The sequence below is a fragment of the Juglans regia genome, chromosome 15, assembly GCF_001411555.2.
Source record: "Juglans regia cultivar Chandler chromosome 15, Walnut 2.0, whole genome shotgun sequence".
Taxonomy (NCBI): Eukaryota; Viridiplantae; Streptophyta; class Magnoliopsida; order Fagales; family Juglandaceae; genus Juglans; species Juglans regia.
In genome coordinates, this window is record NC_049915.1 from 1,191,879 (window position 1) to 1,206,615 (window position 14,737).

The 14,737-nt window shown below is 36.0% G+C and overlaps 1 protein-coding gene across 1 annotated transcript; it reads left to right on the plus strand.

Annotated features, from left to right (window-relative positions):
- Positions 1-5,134: 5,134 nt before the first annotated feature.
- Positions 5,135-10,658, plus strand: LOC109011801 (transcription factor VIP1-like). The gene is made up of 4 exons (XM_035686096.1): positions 5,135-5,907; positions 6,173-6,305; positions 9,601-9,685; positions 10,014-10,658. Exons 1-4 carry the CDS (start codon positions 5,219-5,221, stop codon positions 10,259-10,261), a joined length of 1,155 nt encoding a protein of 384 aa, XP_035541989.1. The 5' UTR covers positions 5,135-5,218; the 3' UTR covers positions 10,262-10,658.
- Positions 10,659-14,737: the final 4,079 nt, after the last annotated feature.

Below are 14,737 nucleotides of genomic sequence, written 5' to 3' on the forward strand. Positions count from 1 at the left end.
ATAGAATTTGATAATTTGCTCGAGAAGTTCTCCACACTAGCTTGTAAGTATAAAGCATAACTCTTAATATTTTGAAGGCTTAATTTGGTGTCCTTGTATAGTTCTGAAAATCCCTCTTATAGATCTCATCAACAAGATCCAAAAGTAAACAAGCAAAAGATCAATGGCATAACAGCAAAATTAATAATTATATTTCAATCTTGAGAAGTTCATGATGCTCCAGAACCATGTCAAACTCATGACAGCAAGAAGCCCTGATGTGAAGAAATTTATAAGTTTAACTCATCTCATAAAACCGGTTCTACAAGAGAAAGAATTGTTCATTTCTTATAAACATGTCCAATACCTTATCCACAGACAATATGAGATTATTTCTCAATATGATTTGCATAAAACTTGAATTGCTGAGTTACAATATACGCACCTATCCTCAATGATTTGACAGCATACGTATAATATTCCTTGCCAAGCATTAGGATCCTTTATAAAAAGAGCCAATTATAATCTTTTGCGATGCAAGAAATATCAACATATTTGACATAATTGGAACTGAATATGAGAGAGAGAGATGGGCTGAGGTGAGAATTAACCATTTTGGATGGCTTGAAATTTTTTGGACATGATTGAGGTTGAGTCAGACTCAAAGTGCTTGATGAATGGCTGAAAGGGAACGGGTATGTTTCATGCATGGTGTCTCATAAGAGCTGAGTGATGGAGTTTTGGAGTTCCAAATGATCTCATTTGTTCTTTCTTTTCACCATGCGTTTCAAGAGGTTAATCAAGTTGCAGATTGTTTGGTCAAGTAGAGCACAAGAAGGGTGGTGGATTTATAATCATTGAAATGAATTACCATATATGGGAGAGGAGTTATGCAAATCGATCGAGCTAGAATCCTACATATTCGACGTAAATGATCTTGTGTAATATATAAAGAGAAATGTCTTAATTACAAAGATATTTTATAAAAATAAATTCATAAATTGATGTAATTCAATGTGATACGTCAAATAATAAAATTATTCTTATTATAAAGTAAATCTAACGTATCACGTAAAATCATATCAATTTATATACGTGAGCCAGCTACTCTATACTCAATTCAAACGTACGGGCCTTGCATGTATGTGTTCAACTGATCAATGTTGAGGTAAATTAGACGTAGGGAAACTCCGGGGCCTTGGAACCCCAGCTAGCCCAGATATTTGATAATCCTTTCGTCCAAAAATGAAAGATAAAGGCCTAAAATATGAACTACAAACACAAAAAGGATGCGTAGGAACCTCATCTCATGTACCCTTTATGGGAGATGCTTTTTGAGTCTTTGAGGGAATTCAACAGAAGATTCCACCCCAAATATTAGATATCTCTATCTATGGATACGACATAAAGCATGCAGTGGCTATAAATGTCAAAAAGATGAGACTAAATAATCAAACATATTTGGAAGAATTCATGTTATTTTATCACTTTATATAATGCTTGTAAGGTCAAAAAGGTTAGTGTTATATATAAAGTAATATTAGATACAGTTTTAGAATGTACAAGTGTTATAAATTTTTTTTTTTTAAAAGTGAGATCTATTATTAAAAAATTAATTTTTTTATTTAAATTTTATATTTTTTTATATAAATTTTATATTTTTTTATTTTTTTTTTAAAAATATGTTGAAACTTGCACATTATGACTACCAATATAATGGGACGAAAATGAATCCACATCTTAAAGGCACACGATTGAAAGAAAAACTGGTACGAAAAGTGGCTAGAATCTAGATGAAACAAAAAGCCATCAAAGAGTACTTAAAAAAGCATCTTCAAAGGGTGCAACTTAAAACATTTTTGTGAAAGGACAATGCTACGTGTAGCACGAGAAAAGGCCTTTTTCTGACTTTTTTTGGTAATTTTTTTTAATCCTATGAAATATTTTTAAAAAATTATAATATTATTAAAAATTATACGTACTTAATTATTAAATAAATAAATAAAAACAATCGAGACCCAATATCGAGACACCAAGTATTTTCTTTTTATGAATTCACTACTTATCTTAAAAATTTAAACTTATGAGAAGATAATTCTTCTTTTCATATATATGCCAGACTTTTCTTTAATAAATATGTTTAATGTGTAAAATATTTAATTAATTAAGTAAAGTGTAGAGTTTGATTTGAACTCAAAATTTTTACTATGATATCATGCTAAATCATCACTTATTTTAAAAATTTAAATTTATAAAAATAGATAAATTTTATTATTTATTTCTTTAACAATTTTGATATACAAGGTTTTTGAAAAACAAAAGTAAAAGAATAGGAATTAAGCCGTTTAGAGTGGTGTTTTTAAACTCTTTACCTTTTTTTAATCTTTGTTTTGGTTATTTTTCTGGTACTTGTGTACGTTCAAAGTGGAAGCTGGCTGAATTCAGCATTTCATGAATGAGTCGAACAGGTCCAGATAGATCAGCATTACTAGGGATTAATCAACTCTTAATTAATTAATTAAATGGCAAACACGAACCGAACCCAAGGAAGTCCACGCATATCTGACCACTCATGACATGAATATTAAAAAATAAATTAAACCATAGTACTATTAACTCAAAGTCGTAATTAATTTGATATTAATTATTCTTTTCTTCAATTGGACGTAAGCTAGCCATTTGTCTGTATCGTCACATGCATCGATCCATATTATATTACTCGCACCATAAATAAATGTGGAATATTCCTCGAAAAATGATTTTCTTTTCCAAGTTACCTCAGCCATTTTTTTTTTTTTTTTTTTTAAATAATGGGCCATTTTCACTTGCATATAATATAATAAAATAAAGTCCTTTGATTGGTTTTAGACAATCCCACATGTATTGTGACTCAACTTTTATTCTATGAAATATAATAAACAAGTTTTTTAATTACAAAATAAATTTTATTATAAAACTATTTTTATTATAAAATAGATCTAATATATGATACCAAATTACGTCAATTTATAAGTTTACTTTTATGTATAGAAGAATTCTATGTATCAGTTACTATTCACTTTCACACCTTACACCTTTACTTTTTTTTTTTTTTTCATAAAGTGTATGGATATTTTTTATAAGATGTGAAGTGTAGATGTGGGGTGGTGAATTTTTGGTACTACCATGGTTGGACATGTCCCGACAGTAATGATTGAAGGTTTAGAGAAGGACTAGGAAAAATAATAGCAAAAAGCGATAAGTTTTCTTTTTTGGATTATGCTTTTGATCATATATAAGATGTAATATGATATATATATATATATATATGAATTATTTTATTTTCAAGTCGAGTAAAGCACACCATTTACATCATTTAAATATTAAGATTTGATTTGTAAGATTTAAATTTTTAAATTTATTTTTCAAATCAAATTATTCTACATAGAAACTTTATAATAACACTACTTCTCTCTATAGAGAGAGAGAGACACACACATATACATTTGCAATGCCATGACTTTTCTTATTGACAAGCAAAGCAAGCAATGTACGTTTAACTACGTTCATAGAGTTCATATTTGTAAAAACATACATGTTATGCCTTTGATCTACTCCCCCTTGAATATGACCATTGAGTTGCTTATTCTTTTTGGGAGGTATGTTTTTTATGAAAAACAATTACTGTCCTAGTTAATTTATAAACAAGATCTATGATCAACCTCTTTTATTCAAAATCATGTATGTATTTTTTTAAAGCCTTTCTCAAATTTGAATCATTAGATTTTGTTATCACCATACACATTTAATGATGAAATACAAGTCTCTAATTTGAGTAATAGATATAAAACAACTTAAAATATGTCGCACCAACATGTATAATCAAGAATAACAAAATCTAAGATTAAAAGTATAATTGCTCTAAGATAAATGTTACTTTTTATCATCTTTAATCACATTTTTTATGTAATATAGTTGATGTAATATATTTTAACCTATGTGTTTCATTGATAGGCTTATATTAGGAAAATGATTAATTTGTATATCTCTTAGGCCTGATTTGGATAGAAAAGTTCTCCAAACTCATCTCATCTCAATATCCACACACCACAACCACAAATCATTTTTAATTTCAAATTTTTAATTTTTTTCATCTAATTATTACTTAGTTATTATAATTTTTCCAAACTTTCAAATAAAAAATAATTTAACTTTTTAAAATAAAAATAATATATTAAAAATTATATTATAATAATATTTAACTTTATAATATTTTTATTTAACTTTTTCTCTCACATTTTCCAAGATCCTATAAAACATATTAATTCAAATCATTTCACTACTTTTCACAAATTATTTCACTATTATTCATAGAAAATCTTATCTCATCTCATCTCACTATCCAAACGAGGCGTTAGAGCTCTCATTTAATGAGGCGACTTTTTTATAGATTAATTTGAAGTTGTGATAGAATTACAAGTATTGACGTCGTGTTTTATACGCTTTTGGATCATGTTCCAACAACTCTGGTCTTCAAAATTGTGCCTGCGAAAACAAAGAAGAAAGAAGCTATGAGATGGAGGCATTAGGGCCAAAGAGTCTCCGATGCTAAAGTCAATAGAGTATTTTGGAAGTTTGTCAATAATGAGAGAGTCTAGAGAACTTTTTCGTACCTGTAAATTGCTATTTATATCAAGAGTTTGGAGGACAGATCGTGTCTGCCCCCGTGGAGCCCATGTCCTTTTTATTATTCATTTTGTCATAATCCTTTAAATGCGGCATGCCTATGTGACGGCGTTATTAATGCGACGTGGCTTCCTGATTGTTTTATTTTGTAGGTCTTGTTGGTTATCTGTCGATGTTTCCTTATCATAAGATCAAAGATTTTTCGTCTTTTCCGTTCTGTTTTGTATGAGTCTCTATGAGCAGGAAGCGGCCGAGCAGCGTCAGGCATGTCCGTCTCATCAGTCATCATTGCATGCTTTTCCTTAAAGGCGAGTTGATTCGTGGGTAAATTTAGACTCTAAAGTTGAGTATCGGGACGAGATCTATTGCTCTCGATCGGGACGGGCGGGGGAGGGGGATCCCTCTATCATTACTCAAATAATTACGAGAGAAAATAATAAAACTAAAAAGGAAGAATAATATGACTCAAAATGATGATGGACAAATGTGGACAGTGGAGGTTGAATTGAGTCGTTATTCCAAACCACACAGCTTTTAAAATTGTGGAGTTTTTTTTTTCTGGAGTTGATACTTGATGGTAGAGTGTCCTTTGGGGCCGGTCCAAATCCTTTTCAACTCCACTCTCGCTTTTTCTCTCTCTTTTGCGCGACCGACACGACATCATTTATTATCCCCGCCCCCACAACCAAACCACCGCACTTCAACTGCCCAACCACCATTACCACCATCAGCTCCGAGAAAAATGGACCCGCAGTTCGCCGGAAAGCCACTGGCAGGATTAGACATCGATCAGATGCCTGAGACCCCCCACCGAGGCTCCCACCACCGCCGGGCCCACTCTGACACCTCCTTCCGCTTGCCGAACTTGGACGACCTCCTCCTCTTCGACCCCTCTGATCTCGACCTCTCCTCCCTCCCCTCCCCTTCACCCACTGCCGGTGGAGCTCCCATGCCCATCGATTCCTCCTCCAAGTCCTCCGACGAGTCCAACAAGCCCAGGCCCTCTTCCAAGCCCTCTGCCGGGCCCATCGGCCACCACTTCCGGAGCCTATCCGTGGACTCCGACTTCTTCGATGGCCTTGGCCTTGGCGACGAGAAAGTGGTGGTGGGGGAGAAGAGGGTGCACCATCACAGGCACAGCAACTCGATGGATGGGTCGTTTGAGGCCGACTCGGCCATGGTGATTATGGACGGTGTGAAGACGGCCATGGGGCCTGATAGACTCGCTGAGCTTTCTCTGATTGATCCCAAAAGAGCTAAAAGGTAGGGCCTTTTCTCTACTTGAATCCTCTATGGTTAACTTTTTTCTGTGATGTCTATTTAGTTAAATTATAAACAACTTTCTCTGATTAAAAAAAAAAGATGTTTTTATTTTCAGTTTGCTTTCGGGATTTATGTTCCTTATTTATTCTTGAAGTGGTAGATGATTGGGATTTAGCTCCTTTACTTAGCTTAGATTTTCGGAATTAAGAAGTGATCGTCAATGTTTGAACTTGATGCAATTGGTTGGTTTCATTTTGCATCGCAGGATTCTAGCTAATAGGCAATCCGCCGCTCGTTCAAAGGAAAGGAAGATACGTTATACTAGTGAGCTGGAGAGGAAGGTACAGACGCTTCAGTCGGAAGCAACCACCCTCTCTGCGCAGGTCACTTTGCTACAGGTACGAATCTTTACACTTGTAGCTTTAAAGGAGTGATATATGGATTGAGAGAGATCTTATGTTGGTATACACTGGAACCCACTGGCTAACTAGGATTGAATATATCATTCATACTGTTTGTGAATTGTGGGGTCATCACAGTTCTCATGGCTGTGCATTTATGAATGGACCCAATATACGGAGAAATTTACTTTCGTTCTCTATACGGGTAGTTCCCTTTCTTCCTAAGCCATTCGGTTCCATGAGTTAGATCAAATTGTGGTTTAAAGGGAACCACTACATCCGTGCTTTCCTTTTAAAGCTTTTTTGTTTTCTTTTTCTGCCATGTTCTCTGAAGAGTTATAGATTATCAATACCAACCAGGGATACAGACATGATATGATTAATATAGAAAAAAATATCCTCAAAAAGTAAGAACTGAGTGAGAAAGTGTTGTCAACAGGTTAAATTTAGTATAGATTAATATATTACTTTAAAGTTCAATCAGTTACAATTCAGTAGATATTCAATGAGCTCTCACATGATCAAGACGTCTATTGCTATTTTTATGCCCATTCAAACTAATTTTTTATGATATCTCTAGCCAATCTCTGCTGCTAACACCGGTATCACTTTCTGGGGGCTATGACCTTGCAATAAGTTTTGAATCTATAGGTACATTGTTCTAGTGCATTTAACCGAGCCTTAGCTTAACAGACACTATAGGTAGCTCACCAGCTTTTGCATGAAACAGAGCAACTCCAGGTATCTCTCATCAGTTGTATAGATATTGGCAATTAAGCTTGATTACTTACCTGGAAAATATATTGGTCTATGTGCAGTCAGCCCTTGTTCAAATTAATCACTCACATTGCCTATATGGGAAATGATATCAATAAAGGCCTGGTTTGGCTTGGAAAAAAAGGTATGGAGCAATTAAAAAAGAACTAAAGTCAACAACATGATGGAGGTATCGATTCTGTCAATAGGGGAAGCTAAAAACTGAAATTCTCTGCTCCTTCTAGAACAGTCCTTGGTTATCTGGTGTGTACCATACGTTCTTCTTCATGACTCGTGACTTGACACTACATATTGCAGTTCCATTGGTTAAAAGGTTATGTTGTCCAGATTTGATTCATTTGAATACTATTTCTGTAATGTTAACATTCCCTTTGGTTTTTGAAGCCTGTCAGGTCTTGAGTATTCACTATCATTCTACTTATAAAACAAAAAGTGTTGTTTTGGGTTTGTGCTCCTCATGTGCATGTTTTCCATCAAGATATGTGTTGTTGCTCAATTGTAATGCCCCCGATTGTATTTGCTTCACAACATATAATTAGATTGGTTTTTCTTTTTTCTTTTACTTTTTAAGCAAAAAAAGAAACGTTGCTACAATATAGAAACTCTATATCATGTCATGATTGGTTATTTATATCTAGATAATATGAAGGGATGAGTTGGTTACTAGTTTGTACTATGTAAGGATTGGTTTTTTTTTTATGAATCCCAGCCCTAAAAATACCAGCAATGGTTATGAAGGGAGGTGTTAAGCCTGCATTGGTTGGTACTAGGTAAAACCGGGTAATTCAAGTGATTATAGGGTCTCCAATAGTGAGTAGGGAGCTGCAATTAAGTCTCAACTGTTCTTTCCTCAGATATTTGCCTCTCTCTCTCTCTCTCTCTCTCTGTGAGAAACGTAAAGATGCTTGCATAGAGAACCTAGTGAGTGAAGAACAAGTAAGTTTTGAGGACGGAGGTGATTAGAGAGGAGAGAGTAGTGAACCTCTGTATGGGTGTCGGTGAAATTTGTTAATAATAAAAAGCTGAATTTTGAAAGTCTTACCACCGCCTACTTGCTTGCTGGTTGGCAGCTATTACACCACATGAACCACCTGATGGATCAGCTCCTTACATGTGACTAATCTTTTCTTTTTAAAAATAAGGAGGCATTTTATTGATAGGCCTTACTTATGGTGGAGGAATGTCATGTTAACAGTATAATCACCTTGGCGGTGAATCCCAAATCGACGTGGTGCGATATGAATTAATCAAATTCTATAATGTTGAAAGAGCCAAGCTAAACTTTATAACTTAAGTTCAGAAGACCAGCTTTATCTGCCATCACTATCCCTCTAACTTCTTTTGGTATGCTGGTACACCCAGCAAAATACACATGGCTAATCTTAGCTAGTACCAACACTAAGATAAGTAAATGGGAACAAAGCTGTCACCCATTCCAAGGTTATGTTATATATTTTGTTTTTTCTTTTGTTTAAATATTTTATTACATATATAAATCAGATATCATGTTGGGTTAAGTCGGGGTGGGGTGGGTTGTAATCTTATCGACCACCTTCCAAATTCCGACAGAACACAAGTCAAGAATATTATCGATCCTTGTGCTATCTGGAGCCAATATGTTGGATCGGATTCCAGGTCATAAATTTTTGGCTGTTTGAACAGCCCTAGTTGCAAGTAGTATTTAGGACGTAATGCAGATATGATTGGCACTTTCCTGCATCGTGATAATTGGCATTGAGAGTAAATTTGGTATAATTTCATATGGAATTAAGTCATTGTAGAACAACCCATACCTTGAAGAGGATGTTAGGGATTTCAGTGGGCAAAACTCTTGTGCCCTGAATTGGATTAGATCGTGAAAGCAGATCTGCCAAGTTCCATAGGGATTTCAGGGATTATATTTGAATTGGATTAGATCGTGAAAGCAGATCTGCTAAGTTCCATAGGGATTTCAGGGATTATATTGCACACATAGGCGTTGCTCTTGTATATGTCCTGTATACTTGGGCATTTTGCCTTCTTTTGATCAATAAAAATTTGTTTACCGATAAAAAAAAAAAAAAGTTCCATATTGGTTGTGTACTAAGTGAAACTGAATTGTATAAGAGCTCACAAGAAGATTTAAATGCAACTAGTCTTTGTGAGGTAGGGCACAAATGTGGTTAGCGTTTTCCCTAGGATTTGACATCAAAATTTCTAGCAGATGCCCCATATGTTATTCATGTTCTCATTCACCTTTTGGCATTCTTTACATATTATACTCATCTGAGTTGATTTTTTACTTTTGTTGTAGCTAGGATACTAGATGACAAAGATTACTGTATAGATGGATACAAATTTTATTGGGCCGAGTCCGTGGCCACCAGCCACCTAAATTTGATCCCATGTTGCAACTTATAGGCTATTTATATTGCTTTTAGTTTACACATTAAAAGGAAAATAAGGAAAGACAGAAACGATCAAAGGAGATTTTTTTAAGCGAGGAAGCTCATCATGCCTATTTCATGCAATGCAGAGAGACACTACTGGCTTGACTGCTGAGAATAAGGAACTCAAACTGCGATTACAAGCTATGGAGGAACAATCACATCTTAGAGATGGTATGCATTTTTTCAACTGTGTTCATGCTATCTATAATGGGATTATGGAATCTCATGGGTTGGTTGACACATTTTTTACTTTCAGAATTTCATACGAAAGTCGGTACCCAACAATCTAATATATAAAATTTCTTCAATTTTATGAATTCTTTATCCTAATTGGCATTGAAAATAGTAGACAATACATGGTTGTCCTCTGATTTTCAAATTCCTAGAGTTGATAATGTTCAGAGTTTGATGGCTTCTCCATTATCAACTAGTTAGTTTTCAGCATCAAATTATGTTGGGTAAGGAATTAACATAGTTATAACTTTTGTCTTTTCTAAAGCTCTGAATGAAGCATTGAGGGAAGAAGTGCAGAGGTTGAAGATAGCAGCAGGCCAACTTTCAGCTGCAAGCAGCAACCCTTTCAACAGAGGGTTACCCCCTCAATATTCCTCCCAGCAGCCAGCCTTGCATCACTTTGGTAGCCCTCCGTCCCAGCAACAGCTTCATGTGATGCAATCATCTACCAGGGACCAGACTTCAAATGGGCAGCCTCGCCCTAGCTTTATGGACTTTAACCAAGGGAGCTAGTAACATCACAGGTTTAGCATTAAATTGATGCGTAGGGTTATCCATCCCTAGTAGCATCTTGTACATGTTTGTATTTATATATATGTGTGGTGCCGTTAGAAATTGTGAAAGGGTGTTGCTTGGATTAGTCCCTTGTATAAGTTTCGATAGTGTTGTGGTTCTTCTACAGTTCTACTCCTAGGATAGGATTAACTTAACATATGCTTTAGAGTAACTCCTCTTAGAAAAACCAATGGTTGGATGAACACTGTTACGTTGTTCTTTTGGGACAAGGAGCTTATGGTTTAGAATCATGAAACTTGTATGGTTCATATCTCTCCTTGAGAACGTTTCTCTTGTGGCCAGGATGAGAAAATCAGAAGCATTTTTCACCCTCAGTAAAACTTACTAGACCATCCTTTCTGATTGTATTATGGGGAATATTTTCTATTTTTCCTTCAAATTATTTGAGGTTTAAACAGTCAGGTTCATGCCACTTCGGGTCTGGTTAAGAGACAGGACTGAGCCCTGAGGTCATTGTAAGTATCACCATCCATCTTTCATCAGGTGTAGAAAAAGGGGCACTGCGACAGATGGAACATCAAAATCATATATAGTGAGTAAATCATGCGTGTTTAGTCAAAAAGCATGTTCTCTAATATTCATGAGAAACTTTGTTATACCTAAAATATTTGTTGGTGGTTTCACCAAGGCAAAATTTCAAATAAAAATGTTCCTTTTCAACTCGAGGATCATCTTGATTGTATCGTGGTGGGAAACCTCTACTTTGAAGCTCAAGTTCTAGGGGCTGAGGGTGCAAGGGTGGAGGTGGTTGATGATGGGCTCTATCAGAGTCATGGATGTGAGGTAATGATGATCTCTGAGACTCAATCTCCCACTAGTAATGCTGTGATTGAATGGGAGGGCAAGAACCTATTTAGGGAGGAAGAAAGGGGGGTGACTCCTAATCTGTAGTGGGCTTCCAGTGAAGGAGAGTCTATCCCATTGAACCGTTTGCTACAATGAATCAAATGTTTCGAATTGAGTGTTTCAAAAGGTGAAAGAAATGCGTTATTGGATAGGTATGGAATGTGTGGGCTATGAAGAGCAATTTTTTACTTTACTTACTGCAATTGAAGCGGGCCATACACAATCAAAGAAATCAGGGTTGAAAAAATAGCGGGAGCTCAAGTGCCTAACTTGGTCTTTAAATTATTAAGGAAGCTCAAGCTGTGAAAGATCCAAAGGGAATGTGCTTGCTTATTCTTTATGAAGCCAAAAATTGTGTTTTGGAACATCCACGGATTAAATGAGGGGAACAAGTGGCTTCGTATAAAACAACTTGCTGCGAGAGTGGAGGGCGGACATGGTATGTTTACAAGAAATTAAACTGAAAAGTGTTTCTAAAAGGTTAATTCGAAGTGTTTGAAGTTGTACTTATGCAGATTGGGATTATCTAGCATCGAATGGGGCTTCGGGTGGAATCCTAGTGATGTAGGATAAAAGAGTTGTTGAGAAAAATGAAGAAATTTGTGGGGGAGTATACAGTGGCATGCTCTTTTAAGAGCGTGGCGGATAATTTTGTGTGGGCTTTTGCAGGTGTATACGGTCTAAATGTAGACAACGATGGATGTTTCTTATGGAAGGAACTTACTGGGTTACATAGCTGGTGGGAGCTTCCTTGATGTATAGGAGGGGATTTTAATGTCATCAGATTCCCTAGTGAACGACCTGATGAGAGTAGGATGTGCCCAGCAATGACAGAATTCTCAAATTGTATCTTTGACTTAAACCTACTGGATATTTCTCTACTGGGGGGGGTCCTTTACTTGGTCGAATAATCAGACATGATCTCGACTGGACAAATTCCTAATCTCACCGAAGTGGGAGGTGCACTATCTGAAAGTGTGGCAAAAGAGGCAGCCACGTCTTTGCTCAGATCATTTTCCTATATTGTTAGATTGTTGCGGCATTCAAAGCGGGCATCATTACTTCAAGTTTGAAAACATGTGGTTGAAAAGTGAAGACTTTGTGGATAAGGTTAGACAATGGTGGTCTTCTTACCAATTCTATGGTAACCTCTCATACATCCTAGCCTATAAGTTAAAATCTTTGAAAAATAACCTTAAGTTTTGGAATTCACAATCCTTTGGAGATATAAGGGAGTGAAAAAAAATTCATGGTGGAGGAGTTGCAACAATTTGAGTAGATACTGGAGGCTAGAGCCCTTTTATCGAAAGAGCTATTGTGCAAGATTGAGTTGGTTTCATAATTAAAAAGAGTATTATCCCTAGGAGGGGGTAGGGGGATTTTAGTAGCCTTTCTAAATTGGTGTTGGGGAGGGGTTCTCGCAATAAGTTTTGAAATGACATATGGTGTGGGAATGAGGCTTTAAATGATACATTTCTAGCTATTTTTCAGTTGGCACGCAACCAGGAAACTTCAATAAAGGACCTTAGGCTTCTATCAAGGGACCAGTGCAGTGGAATATCACTTTTAGTAGAGCGGCGCAAGATTGGGAAATGGCCATCTTTGAGGCTTTTTTTAGCCTTCTTTATTCTATGAACCCAAGTAGACAACAAGTTGATAGGATGTGGTGGACTTCCGTGGGAAAGGGCATTTTCTCAGTTCGATAATTTTATAAGTCTCTTTCTCAAGCCGCAAATATTATGTTCCCATGGAGGAGAATTTGGAGAAATAAGGCGCCTCCGAAAGCGGTCTTCTTTACATGGACAACATCGTTGGGTAAGATTCTGACTACCGACAATTTGAGGACCGGATAGTTATACTAGACTGCTACATGTGCAAGTGATTTGGTAAGACAATGGAACACCTCTTGCTACATTGTGAGACAACTAGGGCTTGCGGGTCGAAGTCTTTAGCCTGATAGAGATATCCTTTGTCATGCCTGCAACTGTGGTAGATCTATTGGACAGCTGGACACTTCCAAGAGGAGTTCAACAAATCAAGGCAGTGTGGAAAATAATCATGATCTGTATTATGTGGTGTATATGGCAAGAGCACAATGATCGGACTTTCAAAAACAATGAGCGGTCTCCGAAGGAACTTAGAACACTATTTTTTCATGCTTTATTTCTATGGGCCATCGCTTTAGATTTTAATGGCCTGAACTTTCATGATTTTCTAATTTCCCTTACTTCGACTTAGATATGTCCTATCTCTTGTATACCATCTTGGGTACTTGGGTTTTGCCTATCTCTATTAATATATTATTGATTACTTAAAAAAAAAAAAATGTTCTCTTGCCATGACACCAGCAGTTGTGGCAGTATTTGAGGTCTATGCTTTCTGTGATATCCAAAATCGTGTTATGGCATAAATAAAATTGTATTTCTTGTTTGTCACTCACAACTTTTGATATTTAAAATAAACAAGATTCGATGAGGGGGCTGAAACAGACGAAGTTGTCCCCTGAATAGTTCAGTGATCGATTCATTATGACATTTCATATTCATAGTATGACTAACAGAACCAAACTTGAACGGCAACACAAGCCTTGCCTCGTCCAATCACATTCCCATGGCCATGAAAGGATCGAATATTGAGCACCTGAAAATGTTTCTAGCGTTAATGGCAAAAGTTGGAGTTGCGAAACCGAGCATCATAATTCAGGGTTAAGACATTCACATCATTTGGGTAAATTTTAGGTAAGAAACATTTACCCCAAGAATTTACTAAAGAAGTAGTTCCAATCTTCCTCTCTTTTTTTCTTCTGTTTGATGACATTGAAGAAGAGCGGGAAAACTAAGTCTAACATGCAAACTCCCTTAATTAGAAACATGGCACTTAAACTTATGGCAAAAGTAAAATCTGGGATTTGCATAGTTGTGCAAATCCAATGAACTTGGACAATGATGGCAGGCACAAACTTATCTTAGGATGCAATGAACAACTCCAGCCCATTTACATTGTTACAATAAAACAAGGGCGTTCATAGCAGAGAAAGATTTTTGTCCCAATATCCCTTTCCAATCCTCGAGCAATCGCCCCCACCTACAAGGAAGTAAATCCATAAGCAATTCATTAGCACCCTCAAAAGAAGTGAGGTTTCATGTGCTTTTCTTAAAAATAGTGAGACTGTGACTTTTAGACCTTAAATTTAGTGAAATGTAAGCCCAAGGACGGCAGACAAAATATCATTATCAGCTACACTAGTCTAGATATCGTGAATTGTCCAGCATTTTGTTTATTTCCCATATGCCATGGACTAATGTCAGAAAGAAATTTAGCAGCAAGAAAGGAGTCTTCTTGAAATATTTAGTCCGTCATATCTGTTTTAGGTATTGACAAAGGACAATGAGAAGAACAAGACTCCCTAGATACCAGCCGAATTTTATAGTAAAATCTGATAAATCTCAACTTAAACATATCGAAAGACAGAAAAGTTGTTACCGATAATTACTGGAGGATGTAGAAATTGTCTCATGTGATTGTAAATATCACCAAGTTATGGTTGTTGCCTAGGTTCCAGAATAT

Bases quoted from the DNA above. Each gene is read 5' to 3' on its own strand.
- LOC109011801 (XM_035686096.1), top strand. From the start codon at position 5,219: ATGGTAGAGTGTCCTTTGGGGCCGGTCCAAATCCTTTTCAACTCCACT. The intron at 5,908-6,172 runs GTAGGGCCTTTT...TTTGCATCGCAG, and splicing joins GATCCCAAAAGAGCTAAAAG to GATTCTAGCTAATAGGCAAT. The intron at 6,306-9,600 runs GTACGAATCTTT...CATGCAATGCAG, and splicing joins CGCAGGTCACTTTGCTACAG to AGAGACACTACTGGCTTGAC.